This window comes from Cervus elaphus, chromosome 14 (assembly GCF_910594005.1).
Source record: "Cervus elaphus chromosome 14, mCerEla1.1, whole genome shotgun sequence".
In the NCBI taxonomy this organism is placed as follows: domain Eukaryota; kingdom Metazoa; phylum Chordata; class Mammalia; order Artiodactyla; family Cervidae; genus Cervus; species Cervus elaphus.
In genome coordinates, this window is record NC_057828.1 from 68,441,819 (window position 1) to 68,457,861 (window position 16,043).

The 16,043-nt window shown below is 35.9% G+C and overlaps 1 protein-coding gene across 5 annotated transcripts in view; it reads left to right on the forward strand.

Annotated features, from left to right (window-relative positions):
* The window catches only part of HMCN1 (hemicentin 1), a 516,590-nt gene that overhangs the window by 450,588 nt on the left and 49,959 nt on the right, over positions 1–16,043 (forward strand). For all 5 annotated transcript variants that reach the window (XM_043924342.1, XM_043924345.1, XM_043924344.1 and 2 more), the window contains 6 exons: positions 628–709; positions 4,994–5,263; positions 5,815–5,985; positions 6,121–6,291; positions 14,851–15,021; positions 15,428–15,598. In XM_043924342.1, the coding sequence (XP_043780277.1) occupies positions 628–709; positions 4,994–5,263; positions 5,815–5,985; positions 6,121–6,291; positions 14,851–15,021; positions 15,428–15,598 (1,036 nt within the window). The remainder of the gene's footprint in view (positions 1–627; positions 710–4,993; positions 5,264–5,814; positions 5,986–6,120; positions 6,292–14,850; positions 15,022–15,427; positions 15,599–16,043) is intronic.

Genomic DNA, 16,043 nt, shown 5'->3' on the forward strand with positions numbered 1-16,043 from the left:
TTCCCCTTAATTGACTTACTCTTTTTATTAACAAGACCAGAATTTCTCTGTTCATAAGACCTTAGCAAAATCTCTAATTAGTCATCAAATCTGAATTCATGTGGTACTTCTTTTCTGTATAGATATGTATAAATTTATCACTTATGTTCTGTGATTTGCGTCACCTGTAAATTAGTTTTTCACTTTCTTTCCTACATTTCAAGCTTCTAAAGTAGAGGCTAAGATTAATGTTTTTTTAATAACCTCTGTAACAAAGAACTAGGTATTTTTTCATTTATTCTGAATATTTAATGCTTTTTAAGATATCTATAAGAATATATTGGCATTTTTCTTTACTAAGGCAATTTTGGATAAATCATTATAAAAAAATGGTATTTCTGCTTTGGTTTCTACCAGTTATTGTTCCCTGAGAGTTCCCTAGGTTTTTTAGGAAAAAAACATTAGGCTAAGAATTTTTTTCTTTTTTTAAAAAAATCTATTTGTATGGTTAAATGTATGTAAGTTCTCCTATTTCTATTAAAATACCTTCTCATAAACATAATTGCATAAACAAGCTCACAGTGAAAAAAAATTTTTTTCTCTGCTCTGTAGGCTCCTATTTTTATAAAACACTGCTTATTTCCGTAGAATGAAGATGCTGGTGATTATACGTGCGTAGCTACCAATGAAGCTGGGGTGGTGGAACGCAGCATGAGTCTGACTTTGCAGAGTAAGCTGCTTAATTACTTAAACACTTGATTGAAGAAATGTCCATATAATTGTTCATTTAACTTTCTAGCAAATACATTAATGGTAGGTTTCAGAGTCTAATTTAGTTTTCTGCTGCTGATAGAGCAATTGTTACCAACCAGAAGACTGATACAACTTTGCACAGGTATTTCTGTCTGTTTTACCTAACATGTGCAGTTCAAATTTGCAGTGGTTTGGTATCAGAGCTTTTGTTGTTGTTTGCAATATATTCAGTCAAATACCCTTTTTATAGCTCCCTACCATTCTTGTAAGGAGGTTACAAAGATGTCATTTTACGGCACTTTAAAGCTAGGTGTTGAAAATGAAGACTAATGTAAATGAATTCAAGAGTTCTCTGGATCCATTGCTGTCAATCTGTTGTGAAGTGTCTGTGTGTTCTGGGCAGGATGAGCGTGCTTGTGATGAGGGTCCTCAGTATAAACAATCAGAAGACAAGTTTTCATAATTTGAAAATCATTAAAGACTCAAGTGGCTCAGTGGACAGTCCCCAGGACCACTTCAGGGGCTGACCCAAGAACAGTGTCATTAAGTTAAGGAAATCAGTTTATTTTGTGAATAGGCTCAGTATTTAATGGAATGAATTTACATTTTTTATTCACTATTAAGAGATGCTGTAGACCAGCATTTACTAACAGCTGTTTACCAAACTACTCTTTAAAGCTTGAATAAATATTTCTCTATTTCTATATATTCTCTGAAATGCTGAATAGATATTGAAGACAGTGGTCCCCCCCTGCAGCCTTAGTGAGGTATAGTTGACAAATAAAACTATGTATATTTAAACCGTACAGTGTAGAACTTCCCTGGTGGTCCAGTGGTTAAGACCCTGCACTTCTACTGCTGGGGGTGCAGGTTCAATACCAAGTCAGGAAACTAAGATCCTACATGCCATGTGGCGTGGTGAAAAAAAGTGAAGTGTACAGTGTGATGATTTGATATACATATATTGAATACACTGTAAAATGATTACCACAGTCAAGTTAATTAACATATTCATCACTTCACACATTGTTTTTTGTGGGATTTTTGGTGAGAATATTTAAGATCTACTCAGCAAATTTCAAGTATACAGTACAGTGTTACTAACTGTAGTCATCATGCTATACATTAGATTCTCAAAAGTTACTCATTTTTGTGATTGAAAGTTTGTATGTTTTGACCAGTATCTCCCCATATCCCCCATCCTTCAGCCCCTGGCAACCACCAGTCTATTCTCTGTTCCTGACTTTTTAAGATTCTACATGTAAGTGACACCACACAACTATTTGCCTCTTGTCTGGCATATTTCATTTAACATAATGCCTTCCATGTTGTCACAAATGGCAGGATTCCCTTCTTTTCGTGGCTCAATAATATTCTATTGTATGTGTGTACATATAGAGATACACATACCATAAGCTTGTTTCTGTGTCTAAGATAGTGTTTTACTTAAATACATACGTACCAAATAATAACTTTATGGATATCATTAGGAGAAAAGTAGAATGCCATCATTGAATAATTATGAGAAAAATAGATTAAACAAAGTTTTCATTTATTAAATATACATATTTATATATATAGTTACATATATAAGAGCACCTACTATATGCCAAGCTTTGCTTAAGTGTACCAGTTTTCTTTACTGCAGATATTTCCAGAAATGTTAGCATGCAGATGTGAATTTAACTCAATTAGAGGAGGATATAATATTCTAAATTTCCCCCCAAAAAATATTATTCTCATGAAACCCTCCTCCCTGCTTTCTTGGGTGAATGTACGTAGGGCACCTCACAATTAATCTCCCATGGAAGAGTGATTCACTGGCCAAGTTTAAGAGAAACTGCATTAGATTAGCTCATCTACATATACTGACAATAAATTCATTGTAATAAATGAGGGATATAAAAAAGTAAAAAATGTAATGTTTAAAATTGAGATTAAAGTACCATAAGGAATGTCTTCTTTTAGATAAAATGCTCATATTTAACAAATTATTGTGTGACTGATAGAATTAATTCAACTTTGAAAGATGTATGTATGGAATTTTTTTACATATGGTATTTATTGTTAATTTATAGACTTACGTGCCATTGGAAATGTTCAAATATGGAATCTAAATTAAGATTCTTAGTTTTATTTAACACTTTTTTGACCATAATAATATGAACAGGCTTATTTATTCAATGTTCTTATTTAGTGTGTTGCATGATTAATCTGAGCCACTTACTTCATTCAACAATAGTTTATTGAATACATAATATAATCTGAAACTGGGGGGGGGGTGTTCTTAGAGCCCAGAAAGTTCTTAAGAGTGATTTTAATATAAACATCAAGCAAGAATGCAATTTGAGGATGATGTGGACATATATATGAATAATACATTAATAACACTGAAAGATTCAAACCTGATGTGAAATAATTACTTTTGTAAAACACAACATGTCAGTGATGCTTTTGCATAAAATACTATCATAGTAGTATTACCATAAAACACATTTTATTTGTTTTTGTTTTGTGTTTTGTCATTCCAGATAGACTTCCTGGTCTGTAATATGCAGCCACCACCCTGAATTATCTTATATGCATTACTGTTTGTTGAACCAATCCTTCCACCATTCAGTTCAGTCTCACTAAAACACTGCTGTCATCCTATCATACTCTGTCAAGAAAAAACACACTCCCCTATTCTCACCTATTCGAATGTAAACCCTTTAGATTATCTTTTAAGATTTTAACGAGATGTTTAAAACCTGCATGCTACTGCTGTCCAGGCTGAATCACCTTTCAGAGCTAACTCTGTCTCTGTACTGTTTCCTTCTCTCCACGGCAGTTCCTTTCTCCTCTATGTAATCTTACTCACTTTTTAAAAAATCCAGTTCAAGCTGCTTCTCCATGAAGTCCTTCATATTCTCTTTCTTAACACTGCAGACCAGAATATAGATAAAAGGAACTAGAAAAAGTTGGTGGCATAATGTTTATCTTTCCAGTAACTTCATTTGAATAGCTGTCATCCACTACAGATACTGTTGACCTCTCAATCCTCCTTGAAACACACTTTGGTTGCTAGGATACCATTTTCTCCTGAGTTTCTTCCTTCCTCAGTGATCAGCTCTGAGTATCATTTACAGGCTCATTTTCTGTCCGTTTCTTACCTAATAATGCTGCCATCATTTCTATCTTGGATCTCTCCCTCTCATTTTAGACTCACTCCTGAAGCAATCTTACTTCCATCTCTATTCTGAGCTTGAGATATGAATATCTAGACATCTCCACTTGACTGTCCTACAGATATCTCAAGCTCAGCATTTCTAAATGGATGTGAATCATCATTCCTTATTCCTTCCTAATAAATCTGTCCTTTCTTGTGTATTCTACTGAATTTACCCAAAGATACACTGTATTCCCCAAATCAAAACCCTGTAGTCATCAGTTCCTCCCTTTATGCCATACTATTGAATGGCTAACTCCTATCACTCCTACTTTCTTAATAATTCTTGAATGTCTTCCTTTACCTCTTCATTTCCAGAGACATGCTTTTGTTTGATGTATTGAGTCACTATTGTTTATGCTCTCATGTTATCATACATTTATCTATTCTTTACTAAATTTTATATGTATATTATAGCTCAATAATTGGTTACTTGTCTGTCTTATAAATGGACTCTGAGTCCCTTGAAACTAGTAACTGTATCTGTGCACAATGCCTGGCAAGAAATAAATTCTCAATATATGTATATATTGAGAATGATGATCAGTGATGAAAGAATAACTTAATAATGACTCTTTACCTCAAAAAATGATGTAAGGAAGAGAATTGAATGTTCACCATGTAAAACACAGACAAAATCAATAACAACAAAAACAATAAGAAGAGTAATACTAATATTGTCTTCTTGTCTATTGTTGAAGATCTGTGCTTACATCATCTTAGTTGAGTCAAACAAGATCCTCTGAACTAGGCACCATTTTTAAGGACACAGTGATTAAAAAAGGTAGTAAAGAGCAGAGGCAGAATGTGAACCCAGAAAAGCACAACTGCAGAGCCCATGCTCTAGGCTAGACTGCTTAGGGATTTAAAATTTTTACCATTTACTAAATAAAACATTCTGTCAATGGCAATTACAACCTCAACCGCTGAGAAGCTACATTGTATTAAAAAAAAATCAGCGTAATTTTTTTCTAAATAATGTTATTATATAGTATGACTCACAATGTTAATGTAATTCCACAAAAACTAAGAAACATGTGCTTTTCTCCATAGGTCCTCCTGTTATCACTCTTGAACCAGTAGAAACTATTATTAATGCTGGCGGCAAAGTCATCTTGAATTGTCAAGCAGCTGGAGAGCCTCGTCCAACCATTACATGGTCCCGTCAAGGGCACTCTATCCTCTGGGATGAGCGAATTAATGTGTTGTCCAACAACTCATTACATATCGCTGCTGCTCAGAAAGAAGATACGTCTGAGTATGAATGCGTTGCTCGAAACTTGATGGGTTCTGTCCTTGTGAGAGTGCCGGTCATAGTCCAGGGTGAGTGTGATATTAGTTTACCCTGAGATATCCTTGTTAAACAGTACCTGGGGCAATCTAAACAATAAAAATCATGAAGCATCTTGGCCCACATCCCTTGTACCCTCAAGATACTTATAGATTATAGGGATAGGACAAAAATCACATTACAAACTGAAGAGATTAAAAACAATACAGATGAGAGCTGCGGAATACCAAGTTAATAATTCAAAATCCCAAACGGAATTTTGTTTTTAAAACTAGGTTAAAATTACTCTCGAAAATCAGTGCATAGTTTTGCTTCAAAGAATGACTTAATTCCAAAAGGTAAACAGCATATAAATGTCTTTGTCGCTCACTCTTTCAACAGCCATGTCCAAAGAAACTCTAGTTAACTGCTCAGTTCTTCTTGGATGCTTCGGTTTTAATTTTACAGTAAAGAAGAGCCTCCATAAACAATTGCTCAGCCTTTCTAGGTTCAGCGCTAGACCCAGTGCATATCTTCCATGAAATCTGACGTACAGTTTTTGTATCTACAATAACAGAGACCAAGTACAGTGTTTCATTTGCAGTGCCCGGTGGCTTTTCCCAGTGGTCGGCCTGGAGACCCTGCAGCGTCACCTGTGGAAGAGGGATCCAGAAGAGGAGCCGTCTGTGCAACAACCCCTCTCCAGCCAACGGTGGGAAGCCTTGCCAGGGATCGGATTCAGAAATGCAAAACTGTCAACAGAAGCCGTGTCCAGGTACACCTCTTTATTCAACAGACAGGCACGTGGTTCAATAGATACCCACGTCTGTCTCCTAACTATGGTTTGTCTCAGTATAAGTTCTTTCGATTGAAATGTCTCTGATGGTGTTAACGTGTCGCCTTTGGATAGTGGATGGGAACTGGTCAGAATGGAGTTCCTGGGAAGAATGCACGAGGAGCTGTGGACGTGGCAACCGAACCAGGACCAGAACTTGCAATAATCCATCAGTTCAGCACGGTGGGCGGCCGTGTGAAGGGACTGCCGTGGAAACCATCATGTGCAACATTCGGCCTTGCCCAGGTAAGAACCCAGAGATAAGCAAAATTTACGTCTTTTTGACCCATACAAAGGTGTTATAATTACCTTTTCTTCTTTATTAGGAAGAGATGTTATGGCCTATGTTCTCACTTCTGTCTCATGGATGAACTTAAGGAGATGTGACATTAAATCAGTGTTAATTCAAGTACCTGATTTAACTGAACATGAGAAAGAGTTCCAAACTGTAATATATTTTTTAATCATTTAAATGTAATTGAATTAATAGAATTTTAGAGATGTTGAAGACCTTAGATAACAGCTAATCCAGTCATTCACTTTCAGACAGGAAAAATGAAGTCTAGAGAGGTTAAAGACCTGCCCAGAAACACACAGCTGGCAAGGAGAAAAATAGCATTAGCTACATTCACTCAATAAATGTCATGTGCTAGGAACCATGCTTAGGACTGTATCTACGTGTCATTTTTGACTTTGTGAAACAATAGGTATTTTAGGGTTCTAGGTATCTTCACTGTAAGAATCTTTGCTGCCAAGCAAGCAGTATTGCCACATAACTAAATAGACCATTAGACCGTAAGACAATTTTGCTGTAAAAGATGAATTAATGAAAATATCTAAAAGGATATAATTAAGATGAAAAATTAAAAACAAAGTTTTTAAACAGTTTGTTGTGAAAAATTAAAATGAAAAAATTTCAGAAAATATTTGAATACATTCCAAACATGTATAAATTCATGTTGTATAGCTTCCCCAGTGGCTCAAGTGGTAAAGAATCTACATGCAATGCAAGAGACACAGGAGACTTGAGTTTGATTCCTGGATCAGGAGGATACCCTTTGAGAAGGAAATGGCAACACACTCCAGTATTCTTGCCAGGAAAATCCCAGGAACAGAGGAGCCTGGGGGGCTACTGTTCATAGGGTTGCAAAGTCAGACATGACTGAGCTTGCATGCACATAGTTGTATTGGGGTATATCTTGGAAAACAAAGGTACTTCCTTTCTCAAAGTTTATCATCAGTGATTCAGGATCTTAGTGTGTTAGCCACTCAGTCATGTCCAAGCAACTCTTTGCGACCCCATGAACTGTAGCCCACCAGGCTCCTCTGTCCATGGGATTTCCCAGGCAAGAATACTGGAGTAGGTTTCCATTTCCTTCTCCAGAGGATCTTCCCAACCCAAGGATTGAAGCCGGGTCTCCCACATTGAAGGCAGATTCTTTACCGTTTGAGCTATTAGGGAAACCTTCAGAATCTTATGTTGGATATAAATTCTTTCTGATGTAAAAAAATCTGCTCTTAAGTCTTTTCAGCTGTCCCCTGAGGGTAAAATGAACAGAGGAGGGATACAGCTATTTCTTATCAATATATATAACATATATAACTGAGCATACATATCTGGACCACATTTAAATGTTCCATCCCATTCTCAGTCCTTATAGTTCACCAAATTCTCTAAGTCAGATTCTGTCTCAAATACCACAATTCTGGCTACATTATGTTACCATTTTCTAGAAACATATTCATGAGGAAACACATAACCTTTTCCTTTTGCAGGGATATAAGAAGAGCTTGATGCGTTTGCAACTTCTAATATTGTGTGATAAATTTGATAAAGACAGCATTAGAAAGCAATCTGTAGTGCCTAAATTAACTAAAAATAATACTGGAATAATTAATGCTCCTAAAGGCTGTTATGAATTACAGTTAGTCACTCAGTCACGTCTGACTGTTTGCAACCCCATGGGCTGTAGCCCATCGGGCTGCTCTGTCCATGGAATTGTCCAGGCAAGAATACTGGAGTGAGTACCCATTCCCTTCTCCAGGGGATCTTCCTGACCCAGGGATTGAACCCAGGGTCTTCTGTATTGCAGGCAGATTCTTTACTGTCTGAGCCACCAGGGGAAGCCCCTATTCTATGAATTATTCATCACCCTTTTATATTCACCATAGCTTGGTAGACCTTTGCTTTTGACAGGTGGGAGGGATGATTGTGCTCACTGAAGGATTTACAAACTGATATGTTATCACTTTAGTATGGTATGCAATCTGACTTTATACTCTTATTTCACACTTCCAGTAAGTTTTCTTATCACTGTATTTTCTATTAAGTCATTATACATAATTATCATTGACTTTTCTAAGACCATCACATCTGCTCATTACTCTATAGATCTTAATGAGACCTAAGATGTATGTAATATAAAAAATGAGAACACTGAGTCAGTGGAGAAATGAAACCACTGCCAACTAGTTGAAACCTGTCAACCAGTTATTTTATCTTTCACAGCAAAATTGCCCCATAGCCAATTAGTTGGAGGAAAACCTCTTTGGGGCAAAGATTCTCAGAGTGACTATACTAGGTGTGGTATATTAGGGCCCTTTCAGATTAAAGTGACAGAAATTAAACTTAAATAAATAGACCATCTGTTTATACCATCTAAATAGACCAAGCTTAAATACTAAGCTTCCATAGAAAATTCTATTTTCAGGTATGATTGAATCCAAGAATTTGGCTAATGTTTGTACCAGAGTGTTTTCCATCTCTCATCTGCTTTCCTTTCTTTGGCTTTATTCTTCATTAGACTCTTTCCATGTGGAAAAAAATGACTGGTGGTACCTGGCCTACAAGGGCCTTAGCATCTAAGGCCTCAAAGCAAAAGAGTTCCTCTCTCTCAAAATTTGTATCAGCCCCTGGGAAGGAACCCTGCTTGATTTTGTGGGTCCCAGGCTCACCTCTGAACTCAGGGAGTCCAGGAGAAGGATACCGCTCTGAGAGCCAGCTTGGGCCACTGACCCACAGTGGATCAAGAGAGGCAGGGCTCCTTGTTTGACAGCCTGAAAGAAATCCTATGGAATAGAAGGGTGGCTGTTGATTCATTAATTCATCCCTTAAATCACTCACTAATCCAACAGCTATTTATTGAGCACCCAGTCTGTGTTCAAGGCACTGTTCTAACTGCTAGAATTAGAATGGTAACAGAGAATATCATTCACATACTGATAAGCATACAGAGCAAACTCAGGAGTTGAAGTGACAGAGCATACCTGGAAGAGATACTTTACCTGAGATGGTCTAAAAAAGGGGTGTTGACAAAAATGAGATAGTCACCCTCTGCATGGGGTATTGCATTCTATTGCATAATTCAGGAAACTATATGATAAAATATTTGATATGAGAAAATATATGATAATTTACTGAGGTTGTATAACTACTAAAAAGTGAATTAAGGATTTGTATGCAAGTTGATCTGATTCCTAAGCCTATTCACTTAGATCTTGGGTGTCTTAATTTGCAGCTCAGAATATCTACTATAAAAATTAAATATTCTTATGAAATCTTAAAAAAAATAAAGCCAAAATTATTTGAATCTTGAAAAATTAGAAAGCTAATTATAATAACATATCAAAGTAAAAAGAACCAGCAATACCTGATTAATCTTTGTACAGTTTATCAGCTATGGTATCTATATAATGAAAAGCTAAATGATTTTTGTACATGTCCTAAAACAAAACTCAAGGGTTTTTTTGTTTGTTTTTATTGAGTAACTATTGGCTTACTGCTGTTTTGCTCACTATTCTGTTGGCTTACTGTTTTTTAGACTTTCTTTGGTTATCTCTCAGCCCCTAAACCAATTGAATTTAGCTGTTACTATGGCATATTGTCAGTGGTGTTCTGGATCCAGCCTCTGAAAGCGTGTGTCTCTTCCCACTGGGAGTTTCATGATATCACATTACTAGGTAGATATTGACCATGGTGGGAGTGTTTTGTACCATAAAAACTATAGATGCTATAAATCAGTTTCCTCCCTACTCCCAGAAAGCTGGCTGTTAAACATTTATCAGTGTATACCACTGCAAAATGGGCAGATAGCCTAAGATGGTCTTTTTCATCCAGGAGGTATGTCAGCATCTTAGGGACAGAAGAGGTTTTCTTTTAATACATTGTTGGAGTCAACTTGATAATATTTGTTGAGACTTTTTACATCTATATTCATGAGAGACATTGGCCTAGACTTTCATTTTCTTATAATGTCTTTGTCTGGTTTTAGTATTAGGGTAATCCTGGCCTCATAGAAAGAGTTAGGAAGTAGTCTCTCTGCTCTGTCCTCTGAAAGAAAAGGTAGAGAATTGGTCTATGGGGTACATTTTTTCCCACAAATGTTTGGTAAAATTCAACAGTAAACCCATCTGGTACTGTGTTTTCTGTTATGGAAGTTTATTAATTAGTGATTACGTTTCTTTAATAGATATAGAACTATTCAAACTTTTTTCTTGTGTGAATTTTGGCAAATCGTATCTTTCAAGGAGTTGATCTATTTCATCTAGGTTGTCAAACTGGCAGACACAGAGTTGTTCAAACTCTATTAATATTCCTTTTAATGTTTTTAATACCCATAGGATCTGTAGAGATGCCTTCTCTTTTATTTTTGATATTTTTATTTTGATATTAATTTTTGATTTGATATTAATTTGATATTTTTATTTTGATATTAATAATTTGTATTCTCTCTTTTTCTCTACATTAGCCTGGCTAGAATCTTACTGATTTTATTGATCTTTTCAAAGAATCAGCTTTGGGTTTCATTGATTATTATCTGTTGATTTCCTATGTTCAGTTTAACTTATCTCTGCTCTAATTCTATTTCTTTTCTTCTTACTTCTTCTTACTTCTTACTTACTTACTAAGTAAGTACTTTTTCTTACTTACTTAGATTTCATTTTCTCTTCTTTTTTAGTTTCCTCAGGTGGAAATGTAGATAATTTATTTTAGATCTTATGCATTCAATACTATGAATTTCCCTCTAAGCACTACTTTTGCTGCATCCTACAAATTTTGATAAGTTGTGTTTTCATTTGTATTTAATTCAAAATATTTTTAATATCTGTTGAGATTTCTTCTTTGAAATTGTATTATTTAGTAGTGTGTTGTTTAATCTCCACGTATTTGGGGATTTTGCATCTACCTATTATTGATTTCTAGCTTGATTTCACTGTGGTCTGAGAGCAGACATTATATAATTTCTATTCTTTTTAATTTGTTGACGTATATTTTATGGCTCAGAATGTGGTCCACCTTGATGAATGTTCCATGTGAGCCTGAGAACAATGTGAATTCTGCTGTTCTCAGATGAACTAGTCTATAGATGTCAACTCTATCTAATTGATTGCTGTTCTTGAGTTCAATCATTTCCTTATTGTTTTTCTGCGTGCTGGATCTGTCATTTCTGATAGAGGAGTATTTGAGTCTCCATCTGTAATGGTAGATTCACCCATTTGTCTCTGCACTTCTGTTAGTTTTTGCCTCACATGGTTTGATGAGATTTTCTTTTAGTAAAAAATTATGTTTAATAGTGTCAAGCTTACAGAAAAGTTGCAAGAATAATACAAAGAATTTCTGTACACCTTTTACCCAGATTCCTCAATTGTGCATATTTCCTAAAACAAGAATAGTCTCTTTTATAAACACAATTATCTAAATCAAGAAATTTAACTTTAATACTATTATAAATCTTATCTAATCCACAGTTCACATTCAAATTCTATTAATCGTCCCAGTCATATATGCTTCATAAACTCTTTTTTCCAGCCCAAGATCTCTTCCAAGATCACATTCGCATTTATGTGTCATGTCTCTTTAGTCCCTTTCAACTGGAACAATTTCTTAGCTACTTTTTATGTTTTATGGCCTTGCTGTTTTTTTTAAGTATATGGGCTAATCATTTTGTAAGAATTTTCCGTTTAGGTGTGTCTGATATTTTTTCACGATTAGATTCAGATTTTGCATTTTGGCAGACATATCATAGAAATGATTTTGTGTCCTCAGTACATCATATCACATGATGTGTCTAACTGGTAATGTTAACTTTGTTCACTTTTTTAACGTGGTGTTTTCCAGTGTGTAGTTACTATATTTACCTTTGTAATTAATAAGCATTTTGTAGGGAAACTTTAAGACTTCATAAACATCTTGTTTCTTATCAGTCTTTTACCTACCAGTTTTAGCATCTATTTATGATTTATTTTTGCTTTAAATCAGTTATTGCTATGATCTTACAAGACATCTATTATTGACTTTCCATTGTAGGAAAGAACTTTTCTTTCTCTTTCTACCTTTTTTTTTGAGTTATATCAGTAAGAACTCAAATACCATTTCCTTCAGTGATTTATAATGCACTACCGTCATCATTTATTGTGATGCACAAATTGTCTTGGTTAGTGGAGATCGCTTGAGACTATCTTCAGTTTCCTCTTGACATGTGCCCATGATTCTGTGAACACTTCTGCTTTCTGGTACAAATTGCTATTTTAGACCTATCTTGTCCTCCCCCAATTAGAGATATTTCTAAACTGACAGCCCTCTCTCTAAAAAAGATTGATATCTTCTGTTGTAGGCCATTCTGCTGCCATTTGAGTCAGTCATGAAAGATATATTGTTGGATTGCTTAAAGACTGAGCTTTTTTTGAAGTGTTATTCTGAAAGCATTGAGAACTTTGAGTGAAGACTAGCAGTACTAGCTCAGAGCTCACACTTAGGTGACATTGTGTGTCTTATACTATTTGAACACTTTTCATCTATCAACTCATTATTTTTCACACCCATCCTAGTAAGGGAGGTTCTTTTCTTATCCACACATGGCAGATGAGGAAACTAGAGGCCCAGAAGCTAAGTAACTTGTCTAGGATCTCACAGGTAGTAAGGGCAGAGTGGTTATTCAGGCACAGGGTATCTGCTCTAGAGTCTCTGCTCTCCTGCCTTTCCAGAATCAGAACTGCAATGCAGTGTAATAGCAAACTCATCTGTTTTACTTTTCATAATCTTCTAATTTCTCCATAGCTGTTTTCTTTTGTATTCTTTAGATACCATGAAATTTTACACCTTCTCTGGTTTATATTGTCATTCTTGCTATCATTCCATTCACATAAAAGAAACATTTCAATTCTTCTACGTTTCATGCCATGAAATTCAATTTTGGTTAGGGTTTTCTGTATTGACTTAAAAAATTAAAAGGATCTTCAGCTGAAAACCTCTATCCATATGTCATAGAAACTATAGCCCACCAGGCTCCGCTACCCATGGAATTCTTCAGGCACGAACACTGGAGTGGGTAGCCATTCCCTTCTCCAGGGGATCTTCCCTACATAGGGATCAAACCCAGGTCTCTTGCACTGCAGGCAGATTCTTTACCATGTGAGTCACCACGGAAGCTCCATAATAGATAGAATCTACACAGATAAGAAATTAATAAATGTCACCCAGTTGTAATCCTCCAAAAAATGCATGTATCATAAGGCTCTTTATAAGAGCGAAATGCTTTCATTAACCAACATCCTTGAAAATAGAACATATTAAAACAGTTGGAATAGCAGAATTTTGAAATGCCATAGTCCTTATGTAATACCTATGAACATCAGTGATCTTAATTAATAAAGTAGTAGTCTTGAGTAGTACTTGCCATTTAATGAAAGGCTTTCTTTCCCTTTTATGTTTCGTCAAATAATTTTTAGTGAAGATTCTTGTCAGCTGAAATAAATTTGTGACTGTGTTTCTTGTGTCTACGAAGTACAAGAATATGTAGTCAGTTCAATTAGACAATAGTTAATTAGAAGGAAATTCAAGATGTGTTTTAAAATATTTTCTAAGCAAAGAAGCCAAATGGTAATTCCATTCCTTGTTTTTCAACTTACAGATTGTGTTAAGAGAATATTTAGACAGGACCTTAAAGCCCTATGGTTCCTATCTTGGTTAAACCTGGTGACCACGGCAAAAAACTTTTTGAGCCCCACATCTAGAAAATACCTTTTGACAAAAACATGACCTGTACTGACTTACACATAAGAGAAACCATGTTTATTCTTAGCCCTACACCTGGAAGGAAACATAAGGTTGTTCCAGGCTTGTGGTCAGATGGTGTAATATGTTAGTTACTAAAAGGAAGGCCTTAATCTTATTTCTTGGAAACTACTGGTCAGTTTTTTCTGTTGTTTAGGAAGCAGGTGAGTGTGTTATTTAGAACTTTTAATTCAAGAACATTATGTAATGGGGAAAAATTTTCAAAGAGTTATAACTGTGCAAATCATCATGCTGCTGAAAGGTCCAAGTACATTTTTAAATGTGAAGCTGAATCAGGTTTGAAGATGTGGCCTTGCAGTGTGGGGTCCAAGTTATCATTATGGAGACCATTGTGTTCGCCATAACTGCATCGAGATTAGTTACACAGCTTAGCTTCTGGTTCCTTCCACATTCCCCAGAAAATACTTAGTTAGGGCTTATAAGCTCAGACTTTATTTACGGGTAGTAGTTTGATTACATTTAATTTTAACAAAAGAGCCCCTTTGGATAATTTTAAGCATTTATTTTGGCATCAGATAGCCTTCTCAATTTTCCTATAGATACTAATTCTCATGAAAATCTCACCAGAGGGAGAAGGGAAGAACATCATTTGTTATGTTTCCTTTGGTTCAATTTCAGTTATTTTAGATTCTGGGCTAACTTAACTCATTGAGTTATTTATTTATATAACAATTTTTTTTAATAACAAATGTGGTTCTGTGACTTAAAACTGTGTCTTGGGATGTTTGTAGTTCATGGAGCATGGAGTACCTGGCAGCCTTGGGGTACATGCAGCGTAAGTTGTGGAAAAGGTACCCAAACAAGAACAAGACTGTGCAATAACCCACCACCGTCATTTTCTGGATCCTACTGTGATGGAGCAGAAACACAGGTGCAAGTTTGCAATGAAAGACACTGTCCAAGTAAGATAAATACAATGTTTGTACCCTCAATAATTTAACCTCTACATCTTATCTAGGGAGTATGTCATTAAGAATCAATGTCAAATGTACACACTGCTATATTTAAAGTGGATAACCAACATGGTCCTCCTCAATAGCACTCTGCTCAATGTTATGTGGCAGCCTGGATGGGTGGGGAGTCTGGATACATGTATATGTATGGCTGAGTCCCTTTGCTGTCCACCTGAAACTCTTACAACATTGTTGGTCGGCTATACGCCAATACAATACAAAATACAATACAATACAAAATAAAAACTTAAAAGAATCAGTATCAATAAGATTATCATTCAACCTATCAATGTGCAGGGTTTAACTTGATCATTTCTAAGTAGTAACAGAGCACATATGTTTTTCTTTAACCCAGTTGATGGCAAGTGGGCCACTTGGACCAGTTGGAGTGCCTGCTCTGTATCCTGTGGAGGCGGCGCCAGGCAGCGAACAAGGGACTGCTCTGATCCTGCCCCTCAGTATGGAGGCAACAAATGCGAAGGGAGTGATGTCCAGAGCGATTTTTGTAATAGTGACTCTTGTCCAAGTGAGTGTTGGAAATAGTGAGTCAACATTATACTTTCTTAAAGTTTCATTATGGACTTAAGTCCTTAAAATTCAACAGTCTGTTACTTAATTTGTCTACCATTGGTCTAGGATATCAAAATGTTGCGTGATTGCTGTTGGGTCTATATAATACCATAGACCCCACTGATTTAGATGGGCAGAGGCTGCATTCTATTCCATGTCCTTTATAGGACCAGCTTCAGAGTGCAAGGACTAGGGCATCCTTCCACACTAACTGGTGATGATGTTGATTCCGTAACGGAAGCAAGCAGGTGCCTCTCTGCCTTAATGTAGTCACCCAAGCTAGAAGTGTGGACCCTAGCAGCATTTCAGTTCACTGTATCCTGAATGTTATAGCTTGACTCCTCAGAGACCTTTTCTTATTCCTATCCTCCAGCTCCTGGAAAACTTTGTTGTGGTTCAGT